Source organism: Coregonus clupeaformis, chromosome 31 (assembly GCF_020615455.1).
Source record: "Coregonus clupeaformis isolate EN_2021a chromosome 31, ASM2061545v1, whole genome shotgun sequence".
NCBI classification, from domain to species: domain Eukaryota; kingdom Metazoa; phylum Chordata; class Actinopteri; order Salmoniformes; family Salmonidae; genus Coregonus; species Coregonus clupeaformis.
This window is the reverse complement of record NC_059222.1, coordinates 36944485-36969607: the sequence shown is the minus strand read 5'-3', so window position 1 is coordinate 36969607 and position 25123 is coordinate 36944485. Positions and strand designations below refer to the sequence as shown.

Genomic DNA, 25123 nt, shown 5'->3' with positions numbered 1-25123 from the left:
GACCTGCAGAGAGCTGGGACCAAAGTAACAAAGCTTACCATCAGTAACACACTACGCCGCCAGGGACTCAAATCCTGCAGTGCCAGACGTGTCCCCCTGCTTAAGCCAGTACATGTCCAGGCCCGTCTGAAGTTTGCTAGAGTGCATTTGGATGATGCAGAAGAGGATTGGGAGAATGTCATATGGTCAGATGAAACCAAAATAGAACTTTTTGGTAAAAACTCAACTCGTCGTGTTTGGAGGACAAAGAATGCTGAGTTGCATCCAAAGAACACCATACCTACTGTGAAGCATGGGGGTGGAAACATCATGCTTTGGGGCTGTTTTTCTGCAAAGGGACCAGTACGACTGATCCGTGTAAAGGAAAGAATGAATGGGGCCATGTATCGTGAGATTTTGAGTGAAAACCTCCTTCCATCAGCAAGGGCATTGAAGATGAAACGTGGCTGGGTCTTTCAGCATGACAATGATCCCAAACACACCGCCCGGGCAACGAAGGAGTGGCTTCGTAAGAAGCATTTCAAGGTCCTGGAGTGGCCTAGCCAGTCTCCAGATCTCAACCCCATAGAAAATCTTTGGAGGGGAGTTGAAAGTCCGTGTTGCCCAGTGACAGCCCCAAAACATCACTGCTCTAGAGGAGATCTGCATGGAGGAATGGGCCAAAATACCAGCAACAGTGTGTGAAAACCTTATGAAGACTTACAGAAAACGTTTGACCTGTGTCATTGCCAACAAAGGGTATATAACAAAGTATTGAGAAACTTTTGTTATTGACCAAATACATATTTTCCACCATAATTTGCAAATAAATTCATTAAAAATCCTACTATGTGATTTTCTGGATTTCTTTCCCTCATTTTGTCTGTCATAGTTGACTGAAAATTACAGGCCTCTCTCATCTTTTTAAGTGGGAGAACTTGCACAATTGGTGCCTGACTAAATAAGTTTTTTCCCCACTGTAGACTAGCCTACCCACACTGTATCTGCAAACTGTTGGCTAGAGTGCATGTGCCAAGACCAGAGTAGGCACATTTGCTATTTAACACAACAGTTTTTGGGACAAAGCTATCGGTAGAGTTGAAAATGCGAAGGAAACATATTGAACTTTAGATTTTTAATCGGTTTATTTTGTGTGCAGTACGTCATCACGCACAGATTTTTATCTGTAACAAGTCAGTTTGGTGTGAATACAGCACTGGTGGGGAATGCACATATATTCTTTAAAGCAGATTGTAGAATATTCACATGAAAATCTGTCGCCAATTGGATGGAAACCTAGCTACTGAGAATGACTACTGATTAGCCCATGTCAGCTAACATTTCTTAGATAGCTAAGTTAGTTTAGCGGCTATCTAAACTTCTTATCATGGTCGAATTACTGGCCGGGGGGCCCCCATAGATAAAAAAAAAACTCACATAACATATCAAAAACTGGGGGGTGGGGGTATGGATGTGGGTACGCAGACCCACGAACAACTACTCTGTTTATCATATGTCCTGATGCCTGACCCTGTATTTAGCTTCTTGCTTTCTCGTGTTCTTCTTATTTTTATTTATTGTGTGTTTTTGTTCTACCTTGTTATTTTTAGTGCTACATTGATATTGATTACTGCATTGCAATAAAGGCATTTCACTGTACTTGTGCATGTGACATTGAAACTTGAAACTGGAAATGCGGCCCCTCATGATAATTTTTTGTGGCCCCAACCTCCATCAAAGTTGCCCATCCCTGATCTAGGTTAAGCATGACCATGAAACCATAGGAATATGAAGATTGATACATAATAGTACTTAGTTAAAATAAATAAATCTGTTCGAGGTACAAAAACTAGTAACACTAAAGCAAAGAAAGAAAGAGAGAAAGAAAAACACCCTACACAAACTTTAGCGGATTGTCATGGGTTGTTTTATGGCTGTTTTCAGAGCAGCCATTTTGTGGTGTGCTTCAGAAGTAAGGGGCTGTTGATGGGATGGGTGTCAGGGCACCTCTGACTCAATGTAGGTTGTAATTCAGCAGGGGGCCCTCCCAAGGGGAAGGGGGCAGTGTATCAATCTGCCATCAGTATTGCAACTGTTTCCCCTTCCTTTTATGTGGTCAGGGGGTTTACGCTAAGAGGCCTGTATACTTGCTGAGAGTTCCTTAAAATAGGAGCTCATTCATGCTAGCCCCATATGTTATAAAGTGGGAGAAATGTAGCTTGATTGGAAAGAATCCATGATATTAAACAGTGGATGGGATTGTAAGTGCTAGAAGTAATCATGCCAGGCAACAGACCACAGGAATCCAAATTATCCTCCATGCCAAGAGTTAAGTTAGCAGGTGGCCTCTTCTATTCATTGAATGTCAACACTTTTTCGATGGGGCGCACATAACATCTGGGCAGGCTGGTCACTGCTTTAAATTAAGTGAAATATAGTCACTCAATGTTCCGCCATTTGAGAAAAAAAGCTATAAAATGGGGAGGGTGAGGGAAGAAAAAGTATAGCTGAGTACATATCCTGTGTTTGGTGAAAGTCAATACAGTTGTATAAATAAATATTCATCTTTAACCTAATCCCTTTGGTTATCTACCTTTCCAAGTGTACTAAACATCCCTGGGCAACCAAAGGACTTCAGGAAGACTAACTTGGATTGATTTGTTAGACCAAGGGTGAATGCAAGAGCTATTCATCCCAGGTCCCTGCTCTCATTTCATAAATGAGCTGCTATGGTGAGAACCTGCATTAGTTAAGGCAGTGCATGCTCCTGTTGATAGAACCTTCTTCTGATTTGACCCAGGCCTGCTCACTTCACAGGTAGATGCTTCTAGATTCCAGAATAAAATATGTGTGTATGAGAAGTAGATTAAGATCACTTTATTTGTACACAAGATCACTTTATTTGTACACATGATGACTTTATATAAGGTCCAATGGAAATTTGACTTCCGCTTTATCCCAAACCCTCTGAAAGACACACATACACACTCAGGTTGGAAAAGGGGGCTGCCACACTATAACGCCACGTGGAGCAGTTGTCGTTGGGGGTTAAGTGCCTTGCTCAAGGGCACAACGGCATTTAATGGCATCTTTGATTTGATACCAGCAACCCTCCAGTTGCCAGCTCACTTCCCACCAGATTTTTCCCATCAGACCTGGGATTCAAACTTGCAACCCTCCGGTTGCTGGCTCGCCTCTCTAACCGCTAGGCTCCCTGTCGCTAGGCTACTGTATACCAATAAACAAAATAATATACTTTATTTACAGTGGTGTGTATACATGGATGATCAAGAAAAGACAACAACAATATATCAAATAATTTGTCTTTCATCTCTCTGTGTTTCATAATTTTTATTCAATTCGCAAGAGGCTGAATGTATCTCACCGGAGAAAGCATCTGAGCGAGCGAAACAGCGCCCCTCTGTCTCTGTATGTGAAACCCATCTATCTGATGCTGTCTGGTCAAAAAGAGTATGACATTGTTGCTGCCCGTAGAATTGAATGCAAAGGAAGCCAGAGAGCATTTGGCCTCCCTTGATAAAAACATGAATGGAATAAAAGCCAATCAGCATTGAGCTAAACTGAGTGAGCTCAACTGTGAATGGTCCTGGCACTCCAAAAAAAAAAGTGTCAAGGGAAGCCAGTTTGGGTCTGGCTTCACACTAATCACATCAAAAGCAAAACGTAATTGACAAAGCAAACTTGAATTGTTGCATCTCATTGCGTTGTTGTCCTCCGGTGGCTAGCTAGCTAGCTAAAATGGTCCCTTTAGAGATAGGGATTTGGACTTGTGGTTTTACTTAATTCTCCTTACTGGCCAATGATTATAAAAGCGATTCTGATCCAACCATATGTTCATACATTGTGCCCCTGGCCTGTGAGGATGGAAATTCAATATGTAGCTAGATGTAGTAGGCTAATGTTAACTGACTGGCTCATCGTTGCGCATGAAATGAAGTTAGGCTAGCGAGCAAGCATTTTAGCCAGGTAGCCTAGGACAACAAAAACTAAAAGCATGTACTATTTTGCTATGAGACTTCTAAATCAATAGTTGTTTAGTAGTCCGAAAATGTCGGAAACATTAACTTGCTTGACCATGCTGTAGGTCATGTAACTGTTTGTTACATGCAATATGCTTTGTGGACTTCACCGGACAGAGGTTGCTCTCTGGTTTTGTGATAAAACAAAGGTGTGGTTGAATTTATTCTGCCACTGTGTCTTCTTATTGTCTCGGCTTTAGGCCTACTGTATATACAGTATAACGGTATCAATGCATATGAACTAACAGGTTATAGAGCAAACAACGCAATGATTACAACACATAAAGTACTAGTTAAAAAATTTGGACACACCTACTCATTTTTCTTTATTTTTACAATTTTCTACATTGTAGAATAATAGTGAAGACATTAAACTATGAAATAACACATATGGAATCATGTAGTAACCAAAAAAGTGTTCAACAAATCAAAATATATTTTATAATTTAGATTCTTCAAAGTAGCCACCCTTTGCCTTGATGACAGCTTTGCACACTCTTGGCATTCTCTCAACCAGCTTCATGAGCAATACTTTTCCAACAGTCTTGAAGGATTTCCCACATATGCTGAGCACTTGTTGGCTGCTTTTCCTTCACTCTGCGGTCCAACTCATCCCAAACCATCTCAATTGGGTTGAGGTTGGGTGATTGTGGAAGCCAGGTCATCTGATGCAGCACTCCATTACTCTCCTTGGTCAAATAGCCCTTACACAGCCTGGAGGTGTGTTTTGGGTCATTGTCCTGTTGAAAAACAAATGATAGTCGCACATAGAAAATATATTTGGATTTGTTTAACACTTTTTTGGTTACTACATGATTCCATGTGTTATTTCATTGTTTTGATGTCTTCACTATTATTATACAATGTAGAAAATAGTAAAAAAATAAAGAAAAACCCTTGAATGAGTAGCTGTGTCAAAACCTTTGACTGGTACTGTAGGTTGTAATGTGGCTTTTCTTTCTGGCTCCCCAGTGATTTTACCCACACACCGCTACTGTTTATGTACATTGCATAAACAAGAAGTTTGACTGAATCCTGCTCTTGGTGTGTTAGTGGTTATTAGGGGCAATTTCCTCAATGGTTAACTATCTGTTCTTCATTCCATTTGAGCCAAGTGGGAGCTAGAATGGGAACTAATATTATCGTTTCTCTTTTCATCTCGAGGGATAGGAGGCACTGTCAGTGGTCAGAAAAGGAAGTAGAACTGTCTTGAACTGAAATGTGTCTCCAAAGTGTTTGTGTGTCACAGAGAAAACCAAATCCATTTAGATATTCTCCCTCTTGGTAATTATCTTTCTAATAGCTTGGATTTCCTAGCTAGTTGATTTAAAAGGTCACTTCTCTATGGAAACCCCATGCACAACGGTGCTTTACCAACAGCTGCTTGGCAGGGCTCATGATTAAGTGCTCACAAAGACGAAAACAACCATTGTGACCATTGTGATCACACCACCGTAACTCAAACCCTGATGATACTGCTATACTATGTATTAAACAATAACGTAGCAGTAAAACATTTGAGCACTGTATGGTCTAAACCATATATTTATTCTATGTTCTCCAAAATAGGAGGGACCTCCTCTTTGGTGCCTAGTGACTGTAGATCACTACACACAGCAACAATATGATGTTGTAATCCTCCCTGACAGGAGTCAGGAGAGAGCAGAGCTCTGCTGTAGCTCCCAGCACCACTAAACACTAGCAGTCTCTCACTACACAGCAGATGTACAGGCTCCCTGGGTGGACCCCTATGTTTAGATCATACTTGTCAAACATTTATACATCTCAGACGGTAGTCCGGCAACAGTGCATAAAGCATCCAGAGAATTCCAAACATTAATACACGAAGACAACTTGGATTTGAAAGACCTGAAGGCCTGCAGCTGGAGGAGAAAAGAGAGTGTTTGTCAATGGAGTTTCTTTGAGGTAGGATTGATGTTTTAGGGCCTTTGTGAGTGGGGAAAATAGTTATTGACTTTATAATGTGTTTTGGTTTAGTTAACAATACATTGAAAGTATTTGGAAGCAATATTTTCAAAAAGATCATTTAATAATACGTAAACAACACTAATAATACAGTAACCTGTATTTTTCCCAAACATATATTACTCAAATTACTATGAAGCATAACAACATGACAATAATAATATAACATCAATAATAATACAAAAATAACAGTGATATAACCACAATTGGGCAAACAATGTATTTTCTCACACCTTGACCAAACCGGCCCCTGTATCCGCGTGAGCCATCTTACGCATGTTGTTTTTGTTTCTCCCCACCAGACGCGTTCATGACACGCAGGTTAAAATACCAAAACCAACTGTGAACCAACTATATTAATTTGGGGACAAGTTGAAACACACATGAAACATTAAAGGACATTTAGCTAGCTTGCTGTTGCTAGCTAATTTGTCCTGGGAGATAAACATTGGGTTGTTATTTTACCTGAAATGCATATGGTCCTTTGTAGAATTTTGTCCCGTTTTGAGTCATACAAAATTGTGTGTTCTCTACTCCGACAATTAATCCACAGATAAAAGGGGAAACCTAGTTTGTTTTTTTGTCCTTTTTCTTTGATTAATCTCTCCTCGTTCATTTTTCAATCACCCATGTGGGTCAGTATGGTCGTGAAAACAAAAGAGTAGATGGGAGAGGCGGGACTTGTAGCGCGTCAAGCTTCTCAAATAGAACCAAGTTCTACTTTAGCGCCTGGCTACCCAGACGCCCGTTGACACATGCTAGCAGTTTGGATGACATGATTGAATAACATGTACAGTATGTGTACATTTATTTTGCAACACTCACCCATGCAACATGGCCGGTCTAGTCAGCATGTTAGGGTTGTTTCATCCATTACGTATTGAGTATGTAAAATATGAAAATATATACTGGCCATTAAGTACTTTTAAGAGAGCTACTCCACAACTTTTGCCTAGTTTTCATATATTCCTACAATAGACTGTTATTGAACTATGGGTCTGAGAATATAGCAGGCCAGTCCTCATGTTTTTTCAGTGAATGCTCTGGAAATATATATTCAACAGAGTGTAGCTATAAGATACTTTGGCGTAGAGGAAGTACCTTTCAGCATAACTTATTTGATATAAAACATGATATATACATATATTTTATAGCCAGAAGTCTAAGGATACCGTATAAACAACCACAAGTTTTTCCAAACCCATTTTTATGATAGACTGTTTGAAGCCTGTGCACAGTGTAAATATGATTAACGTCAAGCCTGGAGGAAAAACTCAGAGTGTTATTCAAGGGGACCTATTTGAAATACTTACTTTACTCTTCTACGTCATACCTTGTAATGGGATTTATGTTGTGCCGGGCGGTTACTCACTCAATGACATGAATAGGGATTCTGCTTTTAACATAGCTGATGGAGAAATCCAATAAATTGTTACAAGTTGCATAGGGTAGTATAGGTTATAATGTGCTTACAAAACCGTAATAATACAATGTTGATGCAATAATTGACACTATTTCTAGGTAAGGTACTGTAGCTACACAAACATTTTTCTTCTGGTATGTCCTAAGATTTTACCTCATTTTACTGTAGCAGCATTTTGTAAACCTTTTTTGAGTGGTTAGAATGGTTTAAAACTATGGTTTGAAAATGTAATCTAATGTAACAGTTTGAAAAACAGTGCTATACACTCTTGGAAAAAAAGATTCCAAAAGGGTTCTTCGGCTGTCCCCATAGAAGTACCCTTTTGGGTTCAATGTAGAACCCTATGTGGAAAGGGTTCTACATGGAACCCCAAAAGGTTCTACCTGGAAACAAAAGGGGCTCTTCAAAGGGTTCTCCTTTTAGGTTCAAGATAGCAAATTATTTTCTAAGAGTGTAGGTGTGCTTGTATAAAAAGATACGTTGGAAAAATGTGTATACTTAGTTGAACCGTATCCAATAACAATATGTCCAATAGATCCATATAGGATCTAGAAGTTTCCTTTTACTAAGATGTACAACGAAATGCTGTAACTATAACAATGTACCTGTATATGTTCGCTATGGCCTATAGGAGAGAGTGCCAAGTGATGTCAAATATACATGGACTCTAATTTCATATTCTAAGTCATATTCATTGTACAATATCGAGTGTTATCACAAAAATAGGGGGAAATAAATAAGTTAATACAACTAATATATACATAATACTGTACATCACAACATCCGCTCTATCTAAATCGATATGTAGTTATCCAGCAATACCACATATCTGAAATATAACGCTGCTTGCCCGTTAATGGCAACCACATGACCTGACGACCATGTTTCTGTATTTCTTGAGGATGACATTTGAGCTGTCATCAAAGTAAAGCACAGATATAGCGTTCAGCTTGGTCGGTGCACAACATGGCTTTGGCACATTGTCAGGAAACATCAGATGGACCTGTGGAAGTGAATGGAAAGGACTGCGTAAAATATAAACTAAAATGACTGAAAGAAAGAAAGAAAGAAAGAAAGAAAGAAAGAAAGAAAGAAAGAAAGAAAGAAAGAAAGAAAGAAAGAAAGAAAGAAAGGACTGAGTACAGAAAGGAGATAGCATCAAAGCAGCAGTTTGAGCAGCTCAGAAAATCTATATGGTGTGGGATTAATTATCACCATATTGGTCAAGAAATTCAATATGAATTCAAACAAGTAACTTTCAAGGGTTTGCACTTACCAGGGTTTGCACAATGGCGTGATTTGTCGCATTCATATGCGCATTGAGTGGAAAAGAACATTCCCCATCGCAGTAAAAAGCAGCGTAGCCTTCAGGTGCAATAATCCAGTCCTTCAAATAGAATACAAAAAGACCAAATAAGCCTCAACGTGCTCCTCGTTGAATATTGAAGAAACTTCATTGACACTTGATGTGTTTTCTTTAGTCATTCATATTATCTGTCTGTTTCTCGTGCACTGCATTGAATACCCCAAATAACATGGTTGAAACTAAAAGAGGTGCTTTTTACAAACACACACATATTTGTAACACACATGTTATGACTCCTTGGCTGCGTTTCTTTCACTAATTGGTCTTTTGACCAATCAGATCAGCTCTGAAAAAGATCTGATGTGAAAAGATCCGATGTGATTGGTTAAAAGACCAATTAGTGGAGAAAAAAAATCTGAATTGGGCTGCCTGTCTAAACGCAGCCTATGTGACATCTGCTCTGGCATGCTTATGACAGTGTAGAATAGACAATAGGTTCAAATAGTATTCCATCTTTCTTACCTGCCATCCTAAGTCTCGGAAGCTGACATAAAGTTCATGCTTCTTGCAGGCTTGTTTCTGTTCACTGGTGTTATGATCTGAAAACAAGAAACATTCAATTAATCTGCAAGTTTATCAGTTCCTCATGTATCATTAGGCTTTTTTTTTTTTTTTTACCACCTGTGAGCACTCTGGTACAGTGAGGGGGGAAAAGTATTTGATCCCCTGCTGATTTTGTACGTTTGCCCACTGACAAAGACATGATCAGTCTATAATTTTAATGGTAGGTTTATTTTAACAGTGAGAGACAGAAAAACAACAAAAAATTCCAGAAAAACTCATGTCAAACATTTTATAAATAGATTAGCATTTTAATGAGGGAAATAAGTAATTTGACCCCTCTGCAAAACATGACTTAGAGGCAAAACCCTTGTTGGCAATCACAGAGGTCAGACGTTTCTTGTAGTTGGCCACCAGGTTTGCACACATCTCAGGAGGGATTTTGTTCCACTCCTCTTTGCAGATCTTCTCCAAGTCATAAAGGTTTCGAGGCTGACGTTTGGCAACTCGAACCTTCAGCTCCCTCCACAGATGTTCTATGGGATTAAGGTCTGGAGACTGGCTAGGTCACTCCAGGACCTTAATGTGCTTCTTCTTGAGCCACTCATTTGTTGCCTTGGCCGTGTGTTTTGGGTCATTGACAGTTCTTTTGTGTTTCTTCCATTTGCGAATAATCGCACCAACTGTTGTCACCTTCTCACCAAGCTGCTTGGCGATGGTCTTGTAGCCCATTCCAGCCTTGTGTAGGTCTGCAATCTTGTCCCTGACATCCTTGGAGAGCTCTTTGGTCATGGCCATGGTGGAGAGTTTGGAATCTGATTGATTGATTGCTTCTGTGGACAGGTGTCTTTTATACAGGTAACAAGCTGAGATTAGGAGCACTCCCTTTAAGAGTTTGCTCCTAATCTCAGCTCGTTACCTGTATAAAAGACACCTGGGAGCCAGAAATCTTTCTGATTGAGAGGGGGTCAAATACTTATTTCCCTCATTAAAATGCAAATCAATTTATAACATTTTTGACATTCGTTTTTCTAGATTTTTTTGTTGTTATTCTGTCTCTCACTGTTCAAATAAACCTACCATTAAAATTATAGACTGATCATTTCTTTGTCAGTGAGCAAACGTACAAAATCAGCAGGGGATCAAATACTTTTTTCCCTCACTTTTTTGGCCACAGTAAAATTATTTTGGACAATAGGAAATGTATTCCAAAGAAATTATTAATTACATGTTAACAAACTGTTAACAGCAAATGGCATCACCAACCAAATTGCCCACAGTAAAATTATTTTGGACAATAGGAAATGTATTCCAAATAAATTATTAATGAAATGTTAACAAACTGTTAACAGCAAATGGCATCACCAACTCAGTTATTGTTATTACATTAAAGCGGCCACTGAAGATGTGTTGAATGGGTGTCCCTAACGCACTGAACCACATCAGTTCAAAACAGCTGCAGAGCTGAAGCAAGTGCACATAGACTTCTATAAAATGACAGCCAAATTAAAATAAGAGAGGGTCATTGGGGATGTTCTGTGTAGTTTAGCTAGAGTATTTGTATGAGGTGAGCATTACATGTTAATATCCATGGACCATCCTTATCCATGGACCATCCAAATGAGTTGAAGGAAGGGTAATAGATTGAGCAGATAGGTTTATTATTTTGAAAATCTATCTGTTTTATATCGATCTACAGTACATGTGTACTGCAGTTGATTACTAAGACTTGTGATTTATGAATTGGAACATCATGCTGCCAAAACAAGACTAATTGGCAACAAGAGACTGCTTGAGTAGACAAATTTGACTGTAAGGCTTGCCATCAACCCCTCAAAAGTCGTTGTATTATTTGAAGTTAATTTTCCAACCTACTCCAGTCGAAACCCAAAACAATGTCAATTATGGTCGTTTAATATGCCCACCTCCACTTTTCGGTGCATGTGATGAATCCTGTTGACCACCTGATTTGTTGCGATTGTGATTCTTCCTCTTTCCACCAGTGGCCCTGACAGAGCGCAGCAACACCTCACTGGCCTTGAAGAATGAGACTAGGAACGGCTGTTTGGATTGTGGTCCATTCCTTCCAACGATGCCAGCAGACTTCATGTTGATACTCCGTCCTTTTAAAACAACAAGCAATGTGAATAGCAGCAAACAGAAACATAATTCGATTCCCATCTAATCAAATGCAATGATATAGGGGAGCAATATAAGCGTTTATTTCCAAAAGGCTATATCCACCAATCGTTCACATTAGTTTTTACATCAGAAATGATTGCTTATGGGTACCTTCATGTGTGTGTAAAATATTATTGTTCTCAGATTTTTAATTCATAGATTTTAGATGTGTATGAAAATGTGTTTTTTTTGCAAAACGCTATGTATCCATTGTTTAGCTGGAATGGTATGGTCGTATCCTGTATATTTGACTGTGATATGTGGCTGTCTCACCTAGCTATCTTAAGATGAATGCACTAACTGTAAGTTGCTGTGGATAAGAGCATCTGCATACATCTCATATTACTGTATAGAATATATATATATATATATTTTTAAATTATATTGATGTCACAAATGTATCATTTGTAAATTTGTGTAAAAAAAACGTGTGTAAAATCTAGCAGTACTACGTATTTCTCTGACAGTGAGGCGGATACTGTATATAACATTTTGCAAAATAACATTATTATTTGTCTCTCTGAAATGAAACCATCAAGTGATAGATTTTAAACAAATACATGTCTGTCATTGAACAACCCCATGCCATGACTAGATAGTGAAAAACACACCAATCTCTTTCATAATTTCTTTCCACAATAAAATATAATTTACCAACATTTCTGAAAATGGATATATAGCGTTTTGGAATGAAAGTCTTTAATTGCACCAACCAAAAGTAGGTACAAAACCTTGCATCATGTAAGCTTGCATTGTTGATATGAGCAAATGCAAGGTCCGTTACACTTGGCTAGACAGCACTAATCTCAAACCACGACGATGCTTTATTATTGATTCATGGTCAATAATGGCTTGATGTGATGATAGTGGCTTGATGACTCATTGCGAGCTCACAGAACAGAGCTCCGGGCAGCTGAGCGGAAATGGAAGAAAACTAGACTCCCTGCGGACCTGGCATCTTTTCACTCCCTCCTCTCTACATTTTCTTCATCTGTTTCTGCTGCTATGGCCACTTTCTACCACTCTAAATTCCAAGCATCTCAAATCAAATCAAATCAAATTTTATTGGTCACATGCGCCGAATACAACAGGTGCAGACATTACAGTGAAATGCTTACTTACAGCCCTTAACCAACAGTGACTTAACAAACAAGGATCGGATGTCGTCAACCTTCTGCCTCTAACCCTAGGAAGCTCTTTGCCACATTCTCCTCCCTGCTGAATCCCCCCTCTCTGTGGATGACTTCGTCAACCATTTTGAAAAGAAGGTTGACGACATCCGATCCTTGTTTGTTAAGTCAAATGACACTGCTGGTCCTGCTCACACTTTGACTTCTTTCTACCCTCTCTCTCCAGATAAAATCTTGCGACTTGTGACGGCAGGCCGCCCAACAACCTGCCCGCTTGACCCTATCCCCTCCTCTCTTCTCCAGGCCATCTCCGGTGACCTTCTCCCTTACCTCACCTCGCTGATCATCTCATCCTTGACCGCTAGCTATGTCCCTTCCGTCTTCAAGAGAGCGAGAGTTGCACCCCTTCTCAAAAAACCAACACTCGATCCCTCTGATGTCAACAACTACAGACCAGTATCCCTTCTTTCTTTTCTCTCCAAAACTATTGAGCGTGCCGTCTTTAGCCAACTTTAGCCTACACAGGAAGCGGCACAGGTCCTAATCCAGGCACTTGTCATCTCCCGTCTGGATTACTGCAACTCGCTGTTGGCTGGGCTCCCTGCCTATCCCATTAAACCCCTACAACTCATCCAGAATTCCGCAGCCCGTCTGGTGTTCAACCTTCCCAAGTTCTCTCACGTCACCCCGCTCCTCCGCACACTCCACTGGCTTCCAGTTGAAGCTCGCATCTGCTACAAGACCATGGTGCTTGCCTACGGAGCTGTGAGGGGAACGGCACCTCCGTACCTTCAGGCTCTGATCAGTCCCTACACCCAAACGAGGGCATTGCGTTCATCCACCTCTGGCCTGCTGGCTCCCCTACCTCTGCGGAAGCATAGTTCCCGCTCAGCCCAGTCAAAACTGTTCGCTGCTCTGGCACCCCAATGGTGGAACAAGCTCCCTCACGACGCCACGACAGCGGAGTCACTCACCACCTTCCGGAGACATTTGAAACCCCACCTCTTTAAGGAATACCTGGGATAGGATAAAGTAATCCTTCTACCCCCTTACCCCAACCCACCCCCAAAATATATATTTATATATATATTATAAAATTTAAAACAAAACATAAAAAAATAAAACATTGTAAAGTGGTTATCCCACTGGCTATAAGGTGAATGCACCAATTTGTAAGTCGCTCTGGATAAGAGCGTCTGCTAAATGACGTAAATGTAAATGTAAATGTAATGTAATATTAATATCATAATAATAGATGCAAGGATTATAGTTCAATTTACTCTAGTGTGCATACGTTATATATATATTTTTAATGGTAACATTAACATTGTGCTTTAAAAAAATGCACAAATGAACATATGAATTGACTTAAATTCTTCACTACTAAAACTGCGATCTTATACGCTCTCATCCTCTTGTACCTGTCAGTTGCATTTGACACATGTGAAACATCAGATCCTGCTCTGAATCCCCACCTCTATGAGGGATGGGCATCTCTAGATGATCACTACAACCACATGACATGAAGAGGATCTGTCCTCACCATGAAGCCAAGCAACAGGTGTTCCCCAGGGCTCAGTTCTCCTCCCCCTGGTGTTCTCTTTGTAGACCACGACCATGTCACTGGGCTCTGTTTTCTCTTCACAGGGCTTATCCTACCTTTGCTATGCAGAAGGCGAACAGCTCTGTCTGTCCTTATCTCGTCTGACATATATTTATGTATCTCTTCATGGTAAACATCAACATCTCAACCTCAAACCCTGACAATAAAGACCTAACCTCTCCTCTATGGACAGCTGTGTCTAACTACAAGATGGCAAAGAACTTGGGTGTGACCTTGGAAGACCAGCTTTGGGGTAACTACAAAGTTTAACTGACATTTGCTTTTTATATGTAATTCCCAGCAACAACAAAGGCTGAAGAAAAGTAATGCTTCCATTACCATCCATAGTTTCAACAGAGAGCTGTAGGCCCATGTTCTGCAGTGGGTTCAGCACCCAGTGGTTACTGGTAGCTGTGATGTCAAAGACCAGCCAGCCCCCATCAGAGGCCTTGATCTTTTTGGAATCCAACAAGAATGTCTCTGCATCCCTGTTGAGGAAAATACATAGAAAATCAATAATAAATAACAGGTGAATGCATGTGATAACTTGACACACAAAGCAATGCACATACATTACTATGAGTAATAGTTTGATTTACTGGATAAAAAAGATTTAACACAGTGGTGATATAACTGATGGACCTTACTCTCCTCTTTGAGCTCTGGAACTAATCATGAAATTCCTGTTTATCCACATTCATTTTGTTAAGACTTGCACGGGGCCACACAAAGAGAGAACATGTTTCCTCTGTGTCATTTAGACTTGGAAGCAGTAGAACAATTAAGGAGGCCATGACCTGCCATATTGGAAATTATGATATAAACAAAGTACCATTGAATAATCACTACTGGATGCAATTTATTCCATCTTTCTCCCTCAGATCTGAGCCAAAAACATCCTTTGACAAAAATGTATCTTACTAGTTGAATTTATTGTTCCATGTGCTCTGTCCTATGAGCCCCATATTTTAAAGTAAATTCCTCTGAAATACAGGTGCACAACTTTCACTGGGGATGGGGGGGTCATGTCCCGCCCCCACATTCTGAAATTGCATTTTTGTCCCCCCCAGTTTTATCATTGCAATGTGATACAAAACGAGGCAACGGTGTGCTTTAGGACCACGCGGACGCCTCAGAGCAGTCCGGTAGGCTGTTTGGAGTGTTCAGCCGGCTGTATTTAGGACCATGCGGACACCACAGAGCGGGCTGACAGTCTGTGTAAAAGGCAAAGCTTCTGGAAGGCTGGCTGGACCAGCACTGGAGAGTTGAACAGAGGCAGCTGCTCTCAGTGTGTTACACTCTTTTTCTGAGTTGTAAAAGCAAGCAGAGCAGAAACTGGCGACTCTTTAGTTGACTGATGGAAAAAAACTAAACTAGTGTTTATTCGCAGTGCTGAGCTATTAGCTAGTGTAACTGACATATAACGTTAGCTAATGTTTCATCCTATCTCGACTGAGGTGAATGAATTAGCTGCGCTAGCCTCTAGCTATCTGTCAGATAGCGATATGAGGTGGCTATTATTACTATCTAACAGCAGTTGCTTGTATGGACATGTTTTGTAGCCTTTGTTTTGTCCCGTTTCAACAGAAGTAAATGAACTTGGCTAGCATTCACCAGCTGATGTATCATTAAAGAGAGAGAGCTGGCCAAAAGTTGTCTAACGTTAGCTATTATTTTTGCCTCAATCGTTCTAGGCCTGAATCAAACATTGAAACCATCAGCCAAAAGATTGAAGATTGATATTTTGACTTTTTTTCAGTGCAATGTGAGTTTCTATTAGTCAGTATGGCAATTTAACATTATTGATCTGTCAGCTTCCCTAGCTAATTCCCTACTTTTCATACTGACACAGTAATAAACAGCTCTAACGTTACAGGCTTCACTATCATGGTGCACAGAAGAGGTCTGCACGGACTGATTTCTTCATCCCGCTCCCACCCGCACCCACAGGTTTTCATACCACACTCAGCCTGCAAGAACTGGTCCCAAACCCAACTGCAGTCCCGCAATGTTATTTTAGGCGTATGTGACACAGCTCACTTGCCAGCCATGGTCCCAGCAATTTTGTGCCAAATAGGCAATATCAAATGCACAAAAATAACTTAAGAAATAGTTTAAAGTACCAGAGATTCTCACATGGCCCTTATATTAGGATATTTGTATTACTGGGCTATATCAGCCAATATGCTAGTTGTAGTTAGAAAAGAGCAGAGTAGGAGAGATTTGCACTTTCTCTTTAGCTATTTATTTTGCCTACCTTTTAGGAGTGGGAAGATTTTCAGACAGAGAAATATGGGTGATCAATATTTAGGCCTATTTCTAGGCAATGTAGTAAACTATATAGGAAGTAAATTTATTTGGAAAGATAACTGCCCCGTGCTTCTCCGCCCATGCATAGGCTATAGCCTACTCTATTTAATTGAGACCACACACGTACCTGATCTCGCAGGTATGGCTACTGAACTTGAAGCAGCAAGAATGATGACAGCGACACTTGCTACGTTTTGTATAGTCCTATAGGATATAGCCTACCGTTTAGGAGGACGATTTGCAGGCAAAGACAAATAATGGGTAATCAATACTTATTGAAAATGTAGCCTAACCTATGTGTGTGTTGTGCCTTTTCCTTTTCAGTGATGATTACATTTTTGGATTGCACTTCAATTTACGTTGGTTGAGCACCGTCCACTTCTTTCCATTATCAATAATTATTTACAGACACTCTAGTAAACTACAGTCGACTCATATTTAAGTTAAGTTCATATTTAAGTTAACAGCCATGTGATTCTCCACCCATGTATGCAGCCTACTCTGTTTCAACGAGACCACACATACTAGGCGCACTTGAACTGTCACGACTTCCTCCGAAGCTGCCTCCCCTCCTTGTTCGGGCAGGCTTCGGCATTCGTCGTCACCGGCCTTCTAGCCACTGCCGCTCCATATCTCATCATTCCATTTGTCTTGTCTTGTCAATTACACACACCTGGTTGTTATTCCCCTCATTAGTACGTGTTTAAGTGTTCCCTCTGCCCCTTGTCCTTGTGGGTGACTGTTCATTGTGAGGATTAGTAGCTCGGTTGAGCTCAGTATTTTGTATTGCCGGGGTATTTTCCCTGTGTGCATGTTTGTTCCAGTGTGCCTGTTTTGCGCACTGGACTGGTTACGCTGGATTACGGAATAAACTCTGTATACTGTGATTTACCCTCCTGCACCTGACTCCTTCAAATCACGCATCACAGAATCACCCACCCACTATGGAGTCAGCGGGAGAGGAGCGCATGCCTGGACTCATGGCACAGGTCCAGGAGCATTCAACAATGCTAGCCAGCTTGGGAGAAGCGATGGATCGAGTTCTCCAGGTCGTCCAACGCCTGGAGAGGAGAGGACCCAATCTGTCGAGACCTGCTGGGCAACCGGATCCAGCCACCCACACCCCAGCACCCAGAGGGATCCATATATCCCCACCACGGGAGTTCGATGGGACAGCTGCTCTCTGCCAGGGATTCCTCCTCCAACTGGAGCTCTACTTCTCCAGCATCAGCCTGGTCCCATCGGAGCGGGAGAAGGTGTCCGCCCTCGTCTCCTGCCTCACCCGCCCGAAGGTCGAGAGGTGGGCGAGCGGCTGGTCCACCTGAGGCAGGCGACGAGGACTGCGCTGGACTTCGCCTTGGAGTTTCGGACTCTAGCAGCTGGGTCCGGGTGGAACAAGCGGGCCCTTATCGACCACTTCCGGTGCCATCTGCGGGAGGACGTCTGAATGGAGCTAGCCTGCCGGGACACCATGTTGTCCTTCACGCAACTGGTGGACATGGCCATCTGTTTGGACAACCTGCTGGCAGCCAGACGATGTCCTGGAGGGGGTCTGCCCGTTCCAACCCCGGCCGACTCGGGTCACGAGCTGATGGAGCTGGGTGGAGCCGCGATCCGGGAGAGCGGAGGACGACAGCGCCAGTGTCACTCTGGTGGCACGAAGGGACATTACACCGCACAACATCGTCAGCGTTCTTTTGGGTTTGGAGGTGGCAGGCAGGCAGAGCACTCTCGCTTCACCCCAGGTATCGAACACCCACACTTGTTCAGGGCCCTCTGCTGCGCACTGTACCCTACCCATCCACTTTCCTGATCACATTGTAGTTCTCCAGTGTAAGGCACTAGTCGATTCAGGCGCAGCTGGGAACTTTATGGACAGGGCATTCTCACACAGTCTAGGCATTTCATTGGTTCCCCTATCCATTCTACTCCCCATCAGAGCACTTGACAGTCGGCCATTAGGGTCCGGGTTTGTTAGGGAAGTTACTGCACCCATCACCATGGTTACCCACGAGACTCATTGCGAGCAAGTCACGTTTTTTATTATTGAGTCTCCTGCTTTCCCTGTGGTACTAGGTATCCCTTGGTTAGCACTCCACAACCCCACATTCTCATGGCCGCAGAGGGTTCTCACAGGGTGGTCGCGAGAGTGTCAGGGTAGGTGTCTCTGTGTTTCCGTTGGTGCAACCACGGTGGAAAGTCCAGACAGTACTTCCACCGTGCGCATTCCCCCCGAATACCTCGATTTGACGCACGTGTTTTCCAAAACGCAGGCGACCAAGTTACCACCTCATCGGGTGGGGGATTGAGCGACAAACCTCCGGGTAGACGCTGTGCCTCCCAGGAGTCATGTGTATCCCCTGTCACAGGCTGAAACGGAGGCTATGGAAACATACAGTTGAAGTCGGATGTTTACATACACTTAGGTTGGAGTCATTAAAACTATTTTTTCAACCACTCCACAAATTTCTTGTTAACAAACTATAGTTTTGGCAAGTCGGTTAGGACATCTACTTTGTGCATGATACAAGTCATTTTTCCAACAATTGTTTAGAGACAGATTATTTCACTTATAATTCACTGTATCACAATTCCAGTGGGTCAGATGTTTACATACACTAAGTTGACGGTGCCTTTGAACAGCTTGGGAAATTCCAGAAAATGATGTCATGGCTTTAGAAGCTTCTAATTGACATCATTTGAGTCAATTGGAGGTCTACCTGTTGATGTATTTCAAGGCCTACCTTCAAACTCAGTGCCTCAAAGCTTGACAACATGGGAAAATCAAAATAAATCAGCCAAGACCTCAGAAAGAAAATTGTAGACCTCCACAAGTCTGGTTCATCCTTGGGAGCAATTTCCAAATGCCTTAAGGTACCACGTTCATCTGTACAAACAATAGTACGCAAGTATAAACACCATGGGACCACGCAGCCGTCATACCGCTCAGGAAGGAGACACGTTCTGTCTCATAGAGATGAACGTACTTTGGTGCGAAAAGTGTAAATCAATCCCAGAACAACAGCGAGGACCTTGTGAAGATGCTGGAGGAAACAGGTACAAAAGTATCTACATCCACAGTAAAGCAAGTCCTATATCAACATAACCTGAAAGGCCGCTCAGCAAGGAAGAAGCCACTGCTCCAAAACCGCCATAAAAAAGCCAGATTAAGGTTTGCAACTGCACATGGTGACAAAGAATGTACTTTTTGGAGAAATATCCTCTGGTCTGATTAAACAAAAATAGAACTGTTTAGCCATAATGACCATTGTTATGTTTGGAGGAAAAAGGGGCTGCCTTGCAAGCCGAAGAACACCATCCCAACCGTGAAGCTCGGGGGTGGCAGCATCATGCTGTGGGAGTGCTTTGCTGCAGGAGGGACTGGTGCACTTCACAAAATAGAATGCATCATGAGGAAGGAAAATTATGTGGATATATTGAAGCAACATCTCAAGACATCAGTCAGGAAGTTAAAGCTTGGTCGCAAATGGGTCTTCCAAATGGACAATGACCCCAAGCATACTTCCAAAGTTGTGCCAAAATGGCTTAAAGACAACAAAGTCAAGGTATTGGAGTGGCCATCACAAAGCCCTGACCTCAATCCTATAGAACATTTGTGGGCAGAACTGAAAAAGTGTGTGCGAGCAAGGAGGCCTACAAACCTGACTCAGTTACACCAGCTCTGTCAGGAGGAATGGGCCAAAATTCACCCAACTTATTGTGGGAAGCTTGTGGAAGGCTACCCAAAACATTTTACCCAAGTTAAACAATTTAAAGGCAATGCTACCAAATACTAATTGAGTGTATTTAAACTTCTGACCCACTGGGAATGTGATGAAAGAAATAAAAGCTGAAATAAATCATTCTCTCTACTATTATTCTGACGTTTCAAGTTCTTAAAATAAAGTGGTGATCCTAACAAACCTAAGACAGGGAATTTTTACTAGGATTACATGTCAGGAATTGTGAAAAACTAAGTTTAAATGTATTTGGCTAAGGTGATCGAGTCAATGCATGGAGCTCGCTTCCCCACCAAATTAGATCTCCGGAGTGCGTACAACCTCGTGCGTGTCCGAGAGGGGGATGAGTGGAAGACAGCATTCAGCACAACCACGGGGCATTATGAATACCTGGTGATGCCCTACGGTTTGATGAATGCTGCATCCGTCTTCCAGTCCTTTGTGAACGAGGTGTTTCAGGATATGCTTGGTCGCGGGGTAGTGGTCTATATGGATGACAATTTGGTGTATTCCACTACGCGCGCCGAGCATGTGTCCCTGGTTCGCAAAGTGCTGGCCTGACTGTTGGAAAATTACCTTTATGCCAAGGCAGAAGGGTGTCTGTTTTTCCAGCAGTCCGTCTCCTTCCTCGGATACTGCATTACCACCTCAAGTGTGGAGATGGAGGGAGATCGCATTTCAGCCGTGCCTAAATACTCCAACCACGGTTAAGGAGGTGCAGCGCTTTATTGGCTTCGCCAACTACTATCAGAGGTTTATCCGGGGCTTTGGCAAGGTCGCAGCTCCCATTACATCTCTGTTGAAGGGTGGGCCGTCCCGGCTCCGCTGGTCTGCTGAGGCTGACAGGGCCTTCAGTAACCTGACAGCCCCGGAACTGGCCCACCCCGATCATCACTACCGTTCGTAGTGGAGGTGGATGCGTCCGAGGTAGGGATAGGCGCTGTCCTATCTCAACGCTCGGGCACGCCACCCAAGCGCCGCTCCTGTGCCTTCTTCTCTAAGAAGCTCAGCCCGGCGGAGTAGAACCACGACGTTGGTGATCGGGAGCTGTTGGCTGTTGTCCGAGCCCTGACCATGTGGAGGCATTGGCTCGAAGGGGCGAAACAACCTTTCCTCGTCTGGACGGACCACCGTAACCTGGAGTACATCCAGGCAGCGAGGAGGCTGAATCCTCGCCAGGCCAGGTGGGCCCTATTCTTCACCCGGTTTGATTTCACACTATCATACGTCCCGGGTACGAAGAACGTGAAGGCAGATGCATTGTCATGGCTGTATGACACAGAGGAGAGGCCCAGAGACAACACCACCATACTCCCGGCCTCCTGCATTGTAACGCCGGTAGTATGGGCGATGGACGCGGATATAGAGCAGGCGTTACACACAGAGCCATCTCCACCTCACTGTCCAGCTGGGCTGCAGTACGTGCCTGCTCTTATCCGTGATCGTCTGATCTACTGGGCACACACGTCACCCTCCTCTGGTCACCCAGGTATCGGTCATACAGTGCGCTGCCTGACCGGAAAGTACTGGTGGCCTACCTTGGCTAACGATGTGAGGGTGTATGTCTCCTCCTGCTCTGTGTGCGCCCAGAGTAAGGCACCTAGGCACCTCCCAGCGGGTAAGTTACAACCTTTACCAGGTCCACAACAACCATGGTCTCACCTGAGTGTTGATTTCCTTACCGATCTTCCCCTCTCCCAAGGTAATACCACCATCCTGGTCGTTGTGGACCGCTTTTTTCAAGGCCTGCCGCCTCCTTTCTCTGCCCGGTCTACCCACAGCCCTGCAAACTCCGGAGGCCCTGTTTACACACGTCTTCCGGCACTACGGGGTACCAGAGGATATAGTATCTGACCGGGGTCCCCAGTTCACATCCAAGGTCTGGAAGGCGTTCATGGAACGTCTGGGGGTCTCGGTCAGCCTGACCTCTGGTTTCCACACTGTGTCTAATGGGCAGGTGGAATGAGTAAATCAGGATGTGGGTAGGTTCCTGCGGTCCTATTGCCAGGACCGGCCGGGGGAGTGGTCGGTGTTCTTGCCATGGGCCGAATATGCCCAGAACTCTCTCTGTCACTCCTCCACTAACCTAACGCCATTCCAATGTGTTTTAGGTTACCAACCATTTCTGGCACCGTGGCACCAGAGCCAGACCGAGGCTCCTGCGGTGGATGATGGGTTTTGGCGCGGAGGAGACGTGGGACGCTGCCGACGTACACCTCCAACGCGCCGTGCGTCATCAGAAGGCCATCAGAGGCCCCGGTCTTCGTACCTGGTGATCGGGTCTGGCTCTCGACCCGGAATCTGCCCCTCCGCCTGCCCTGCCGGAAGCTGAGCCCGCGGTTTTTGGGGCCGTTCAAAGTCCTGAGAAGAATCAACGAGGTTTACCTATAGGTTATTACTCCCCCATGATTACCGTATTAACCCCTCGTTTCATGTGTCTCTCCTCAGGCCGGTGGTGGCTGGTCCGCTCCAGGAGTCTGAGGTGCGGGAGGTCCCTCCGGCTCCTCTGTACATCGAGCGCGCCCCGGCGTACTCCGTCCGTTCCATCCTGGATTCGAGGAATCGGGTGGGGGGCCTTCAGTACCTCGTGGAGTGGGAGGGGTACGGTCCGGTGGAACGGTGCTGGGTCCCGGTGAGGGATATCCTCGATCCCTCCCTGTTGCGGGATTTCCACCGTCGCCATCCGGCTCACCCTGCTCCGCGTCCTCCTGGCCGTCCCCGAGGCCGAGGTCGGCGCTCTGCTGGAGCTGCGCGTCAAGGGGGGGTTACTGTCACGACTTCCTCCAAAGCTGCCTACCCTCTTTGTTCGGGCAGGCTTCGGCATTCGTCGTCACCGGCCTTCTAGCCACTGCCGCTCCATATCTCATCATTTCATTTGTCTTGTCTTGTCAATTACACACACCTGGTTCATATTCCCCTCATTAGTACGTGTTTAAGTGTTCCCTCGGCCCCCTTGTCCTTGTGGGTGATTGTTCATTGTGAGGATTAGTAGCTCGGTTGAGCTCAGTATTTTGTATTGCCGGGGTTTTTTCCCTGTGTGCATGTTTGTTCCAGTGCGCCTGTTTTGCACACTGGACTGGTTACGCTGGATTACGGAATAAACTCTGTATACTGTGATTTACCCTCCTGCGCCTGACTCCTTCAAATCACGCATCACATGAACTCTCACGCCCAACTAGGAGAGGGAGGCTACTGAAGTTGAAGCGAATTCTGAGTGTGTGAGTAATGCGAAAAATATGTGATTTTATACAATAGGTAGGCTAACCCATACAAACAGAAAGAGGACCGTTTCCAAATAATCTGTGGGGCAAGAAAAATATTTTCATCCCAAAGTCGTCTTTCTGACTGCATAAACAATGCAGACTGCAACGCAATGATCTATGTCAGGTCCTGCAGGGAATGCAGCCCTCTGGTGCACAGTCAGTACACAACACTGCTCATCATGTCTTAACAGGATCAGATGGTGACAGGGGTCAGGGAAGACCAGTCTACAGAGCTCAGGTGAATCTTGTAGTATATTAACATTATCAGTGAATGATACAAAGTTCCATCTTGAATTGATGGGTAGACCTACAGTAGCTACAGGACAGCAGTTTAAGCTTAAAGCTATAGTCTGGGATCTGGGAATAATGGTCATGTCAGTTATTGAACCATTGATTCTATTATTGGATAGCATAATGTATAAATGTACACCAAGGTAATTCTTTGTCATGCCTCATCTTAGGAGGATCAGATGGTGACAGGAGTCTCAGCAGGGTCAGGTAGCCAGGGAAGACCAGTCTGTGACGGAGCTGAGGTGAATTTTTTGCACATACAACACTTTATTCTCTCTGCAGAAAACACTGGACAAGCCAGATGCAATTTTAAGGCAGTCTGAAAAACCTCCAAAGTTGATTTCCAAACTGTATCAAGGATTGATAGAGGCTTTGCACGATGTCACAAAACATGTGAAACAAAAATGTGAGGAAGACCTGATAGAAGCTATTGATGATGATGAATGGATACAGATATGTTTGAATGCCCAGTCATGTTCATATAATCTCAGACATAAATTACTGCAGTTTAAGACCATCCATAGAACGTACTATATGCCAGTGAAACTGAATTACATGCACTCAGAAATGTCATTCCTCTGCTGGAGGTGTAAAACACAAAAGGGGACATATTTGCATATGTTATGGTCTTGTGAAGGCTGGCAGAATTCTGGCAAAGAGTATGTTATTTTATCTCAGCATGTCTACAGATTCTCCCTTCTACCTGTTTTTGTTTGCTTGGAAATGTTGATACTGGAGACTGTTATCTGAAGAAACTGTGTAACCAAGCATTTATAGCGGCTAAGAAATGCATTTAACATTAATTGGAAGGTTGGTTTTCCTCCCACAATGTCAAGTTATGTATCACTAGATTTTGATTTATTACAAGATTAAGGGTATACTGGGCAACTTTCATAAGGTCTGGGTGCCTTATATGGAATACATTATGACTAAAGGAGTCTGTATTGAAAATATGCCCACGTCAGGGGAGATACCTATTTAGGTAATCCCTAGCTGCTGGGCTGCTCAGTCCTGGCCCTGGGGGTCTGCCGTCCTGTGGGTTGTCACTCTGGCCTTGGCCTAACACACCCAAAACCAATAAATGAATGTTTCCCTAAGATCCTAAAGCTGAGTGGAGTGTGTTGTGTTGGGGCGCTGCAGGGTGGTGGGCCCCTGGGGGCAGGACGGGGCAACCCAGCTATATTGAGTGCAAGTAAAAAGAGCAGTACTATCAGGCCTATGAGATTAAATATAGGGAGGATTTGCTGTTTCTGTGAGTTCATGTATATTTGAGGTGTATATTGTTTTTTTTGTGTGTCTTTTTTTTTGTT

General features: G+C 43.3%; 1 protein-coding gene across 1 annotated transcript in view; it reads right to left on the bottom strand.

Moving 5' to 3' along the window:
- Nucleotides 1-6406: 6406 nt before the first annotated feature.
- LOC121547106 (bone morphogenetic protein 5-like) overlaps nt 6407-25123 on the bottom strand; it is a 45092-nt gene continuing 26375 nt past the window's right edge. The window contains exons 3-7 of the mRNA XM_041858215.2: nt 14549-14697; nt 11221-11418; nt 9257-9333; nt 8705-8815; nt 6407-8431 (exon numbers count right to left, since the gene is read on the bottom strand). Coding sequence (XP_041714149.1) covers nt 8282-8431; nt 8705-8815; nt 9257-9333; nt 11221-11418; nt 14549-14697 — 685 coding nt within the window. The 3' untranslated portion in view covers nt 6407-8281. The remainder of the gene's footprint in view (nt 8432-8704; nt 8816-9256; nt 9334-11220; nt 11419-14548; nt 14698-25123) is intronic.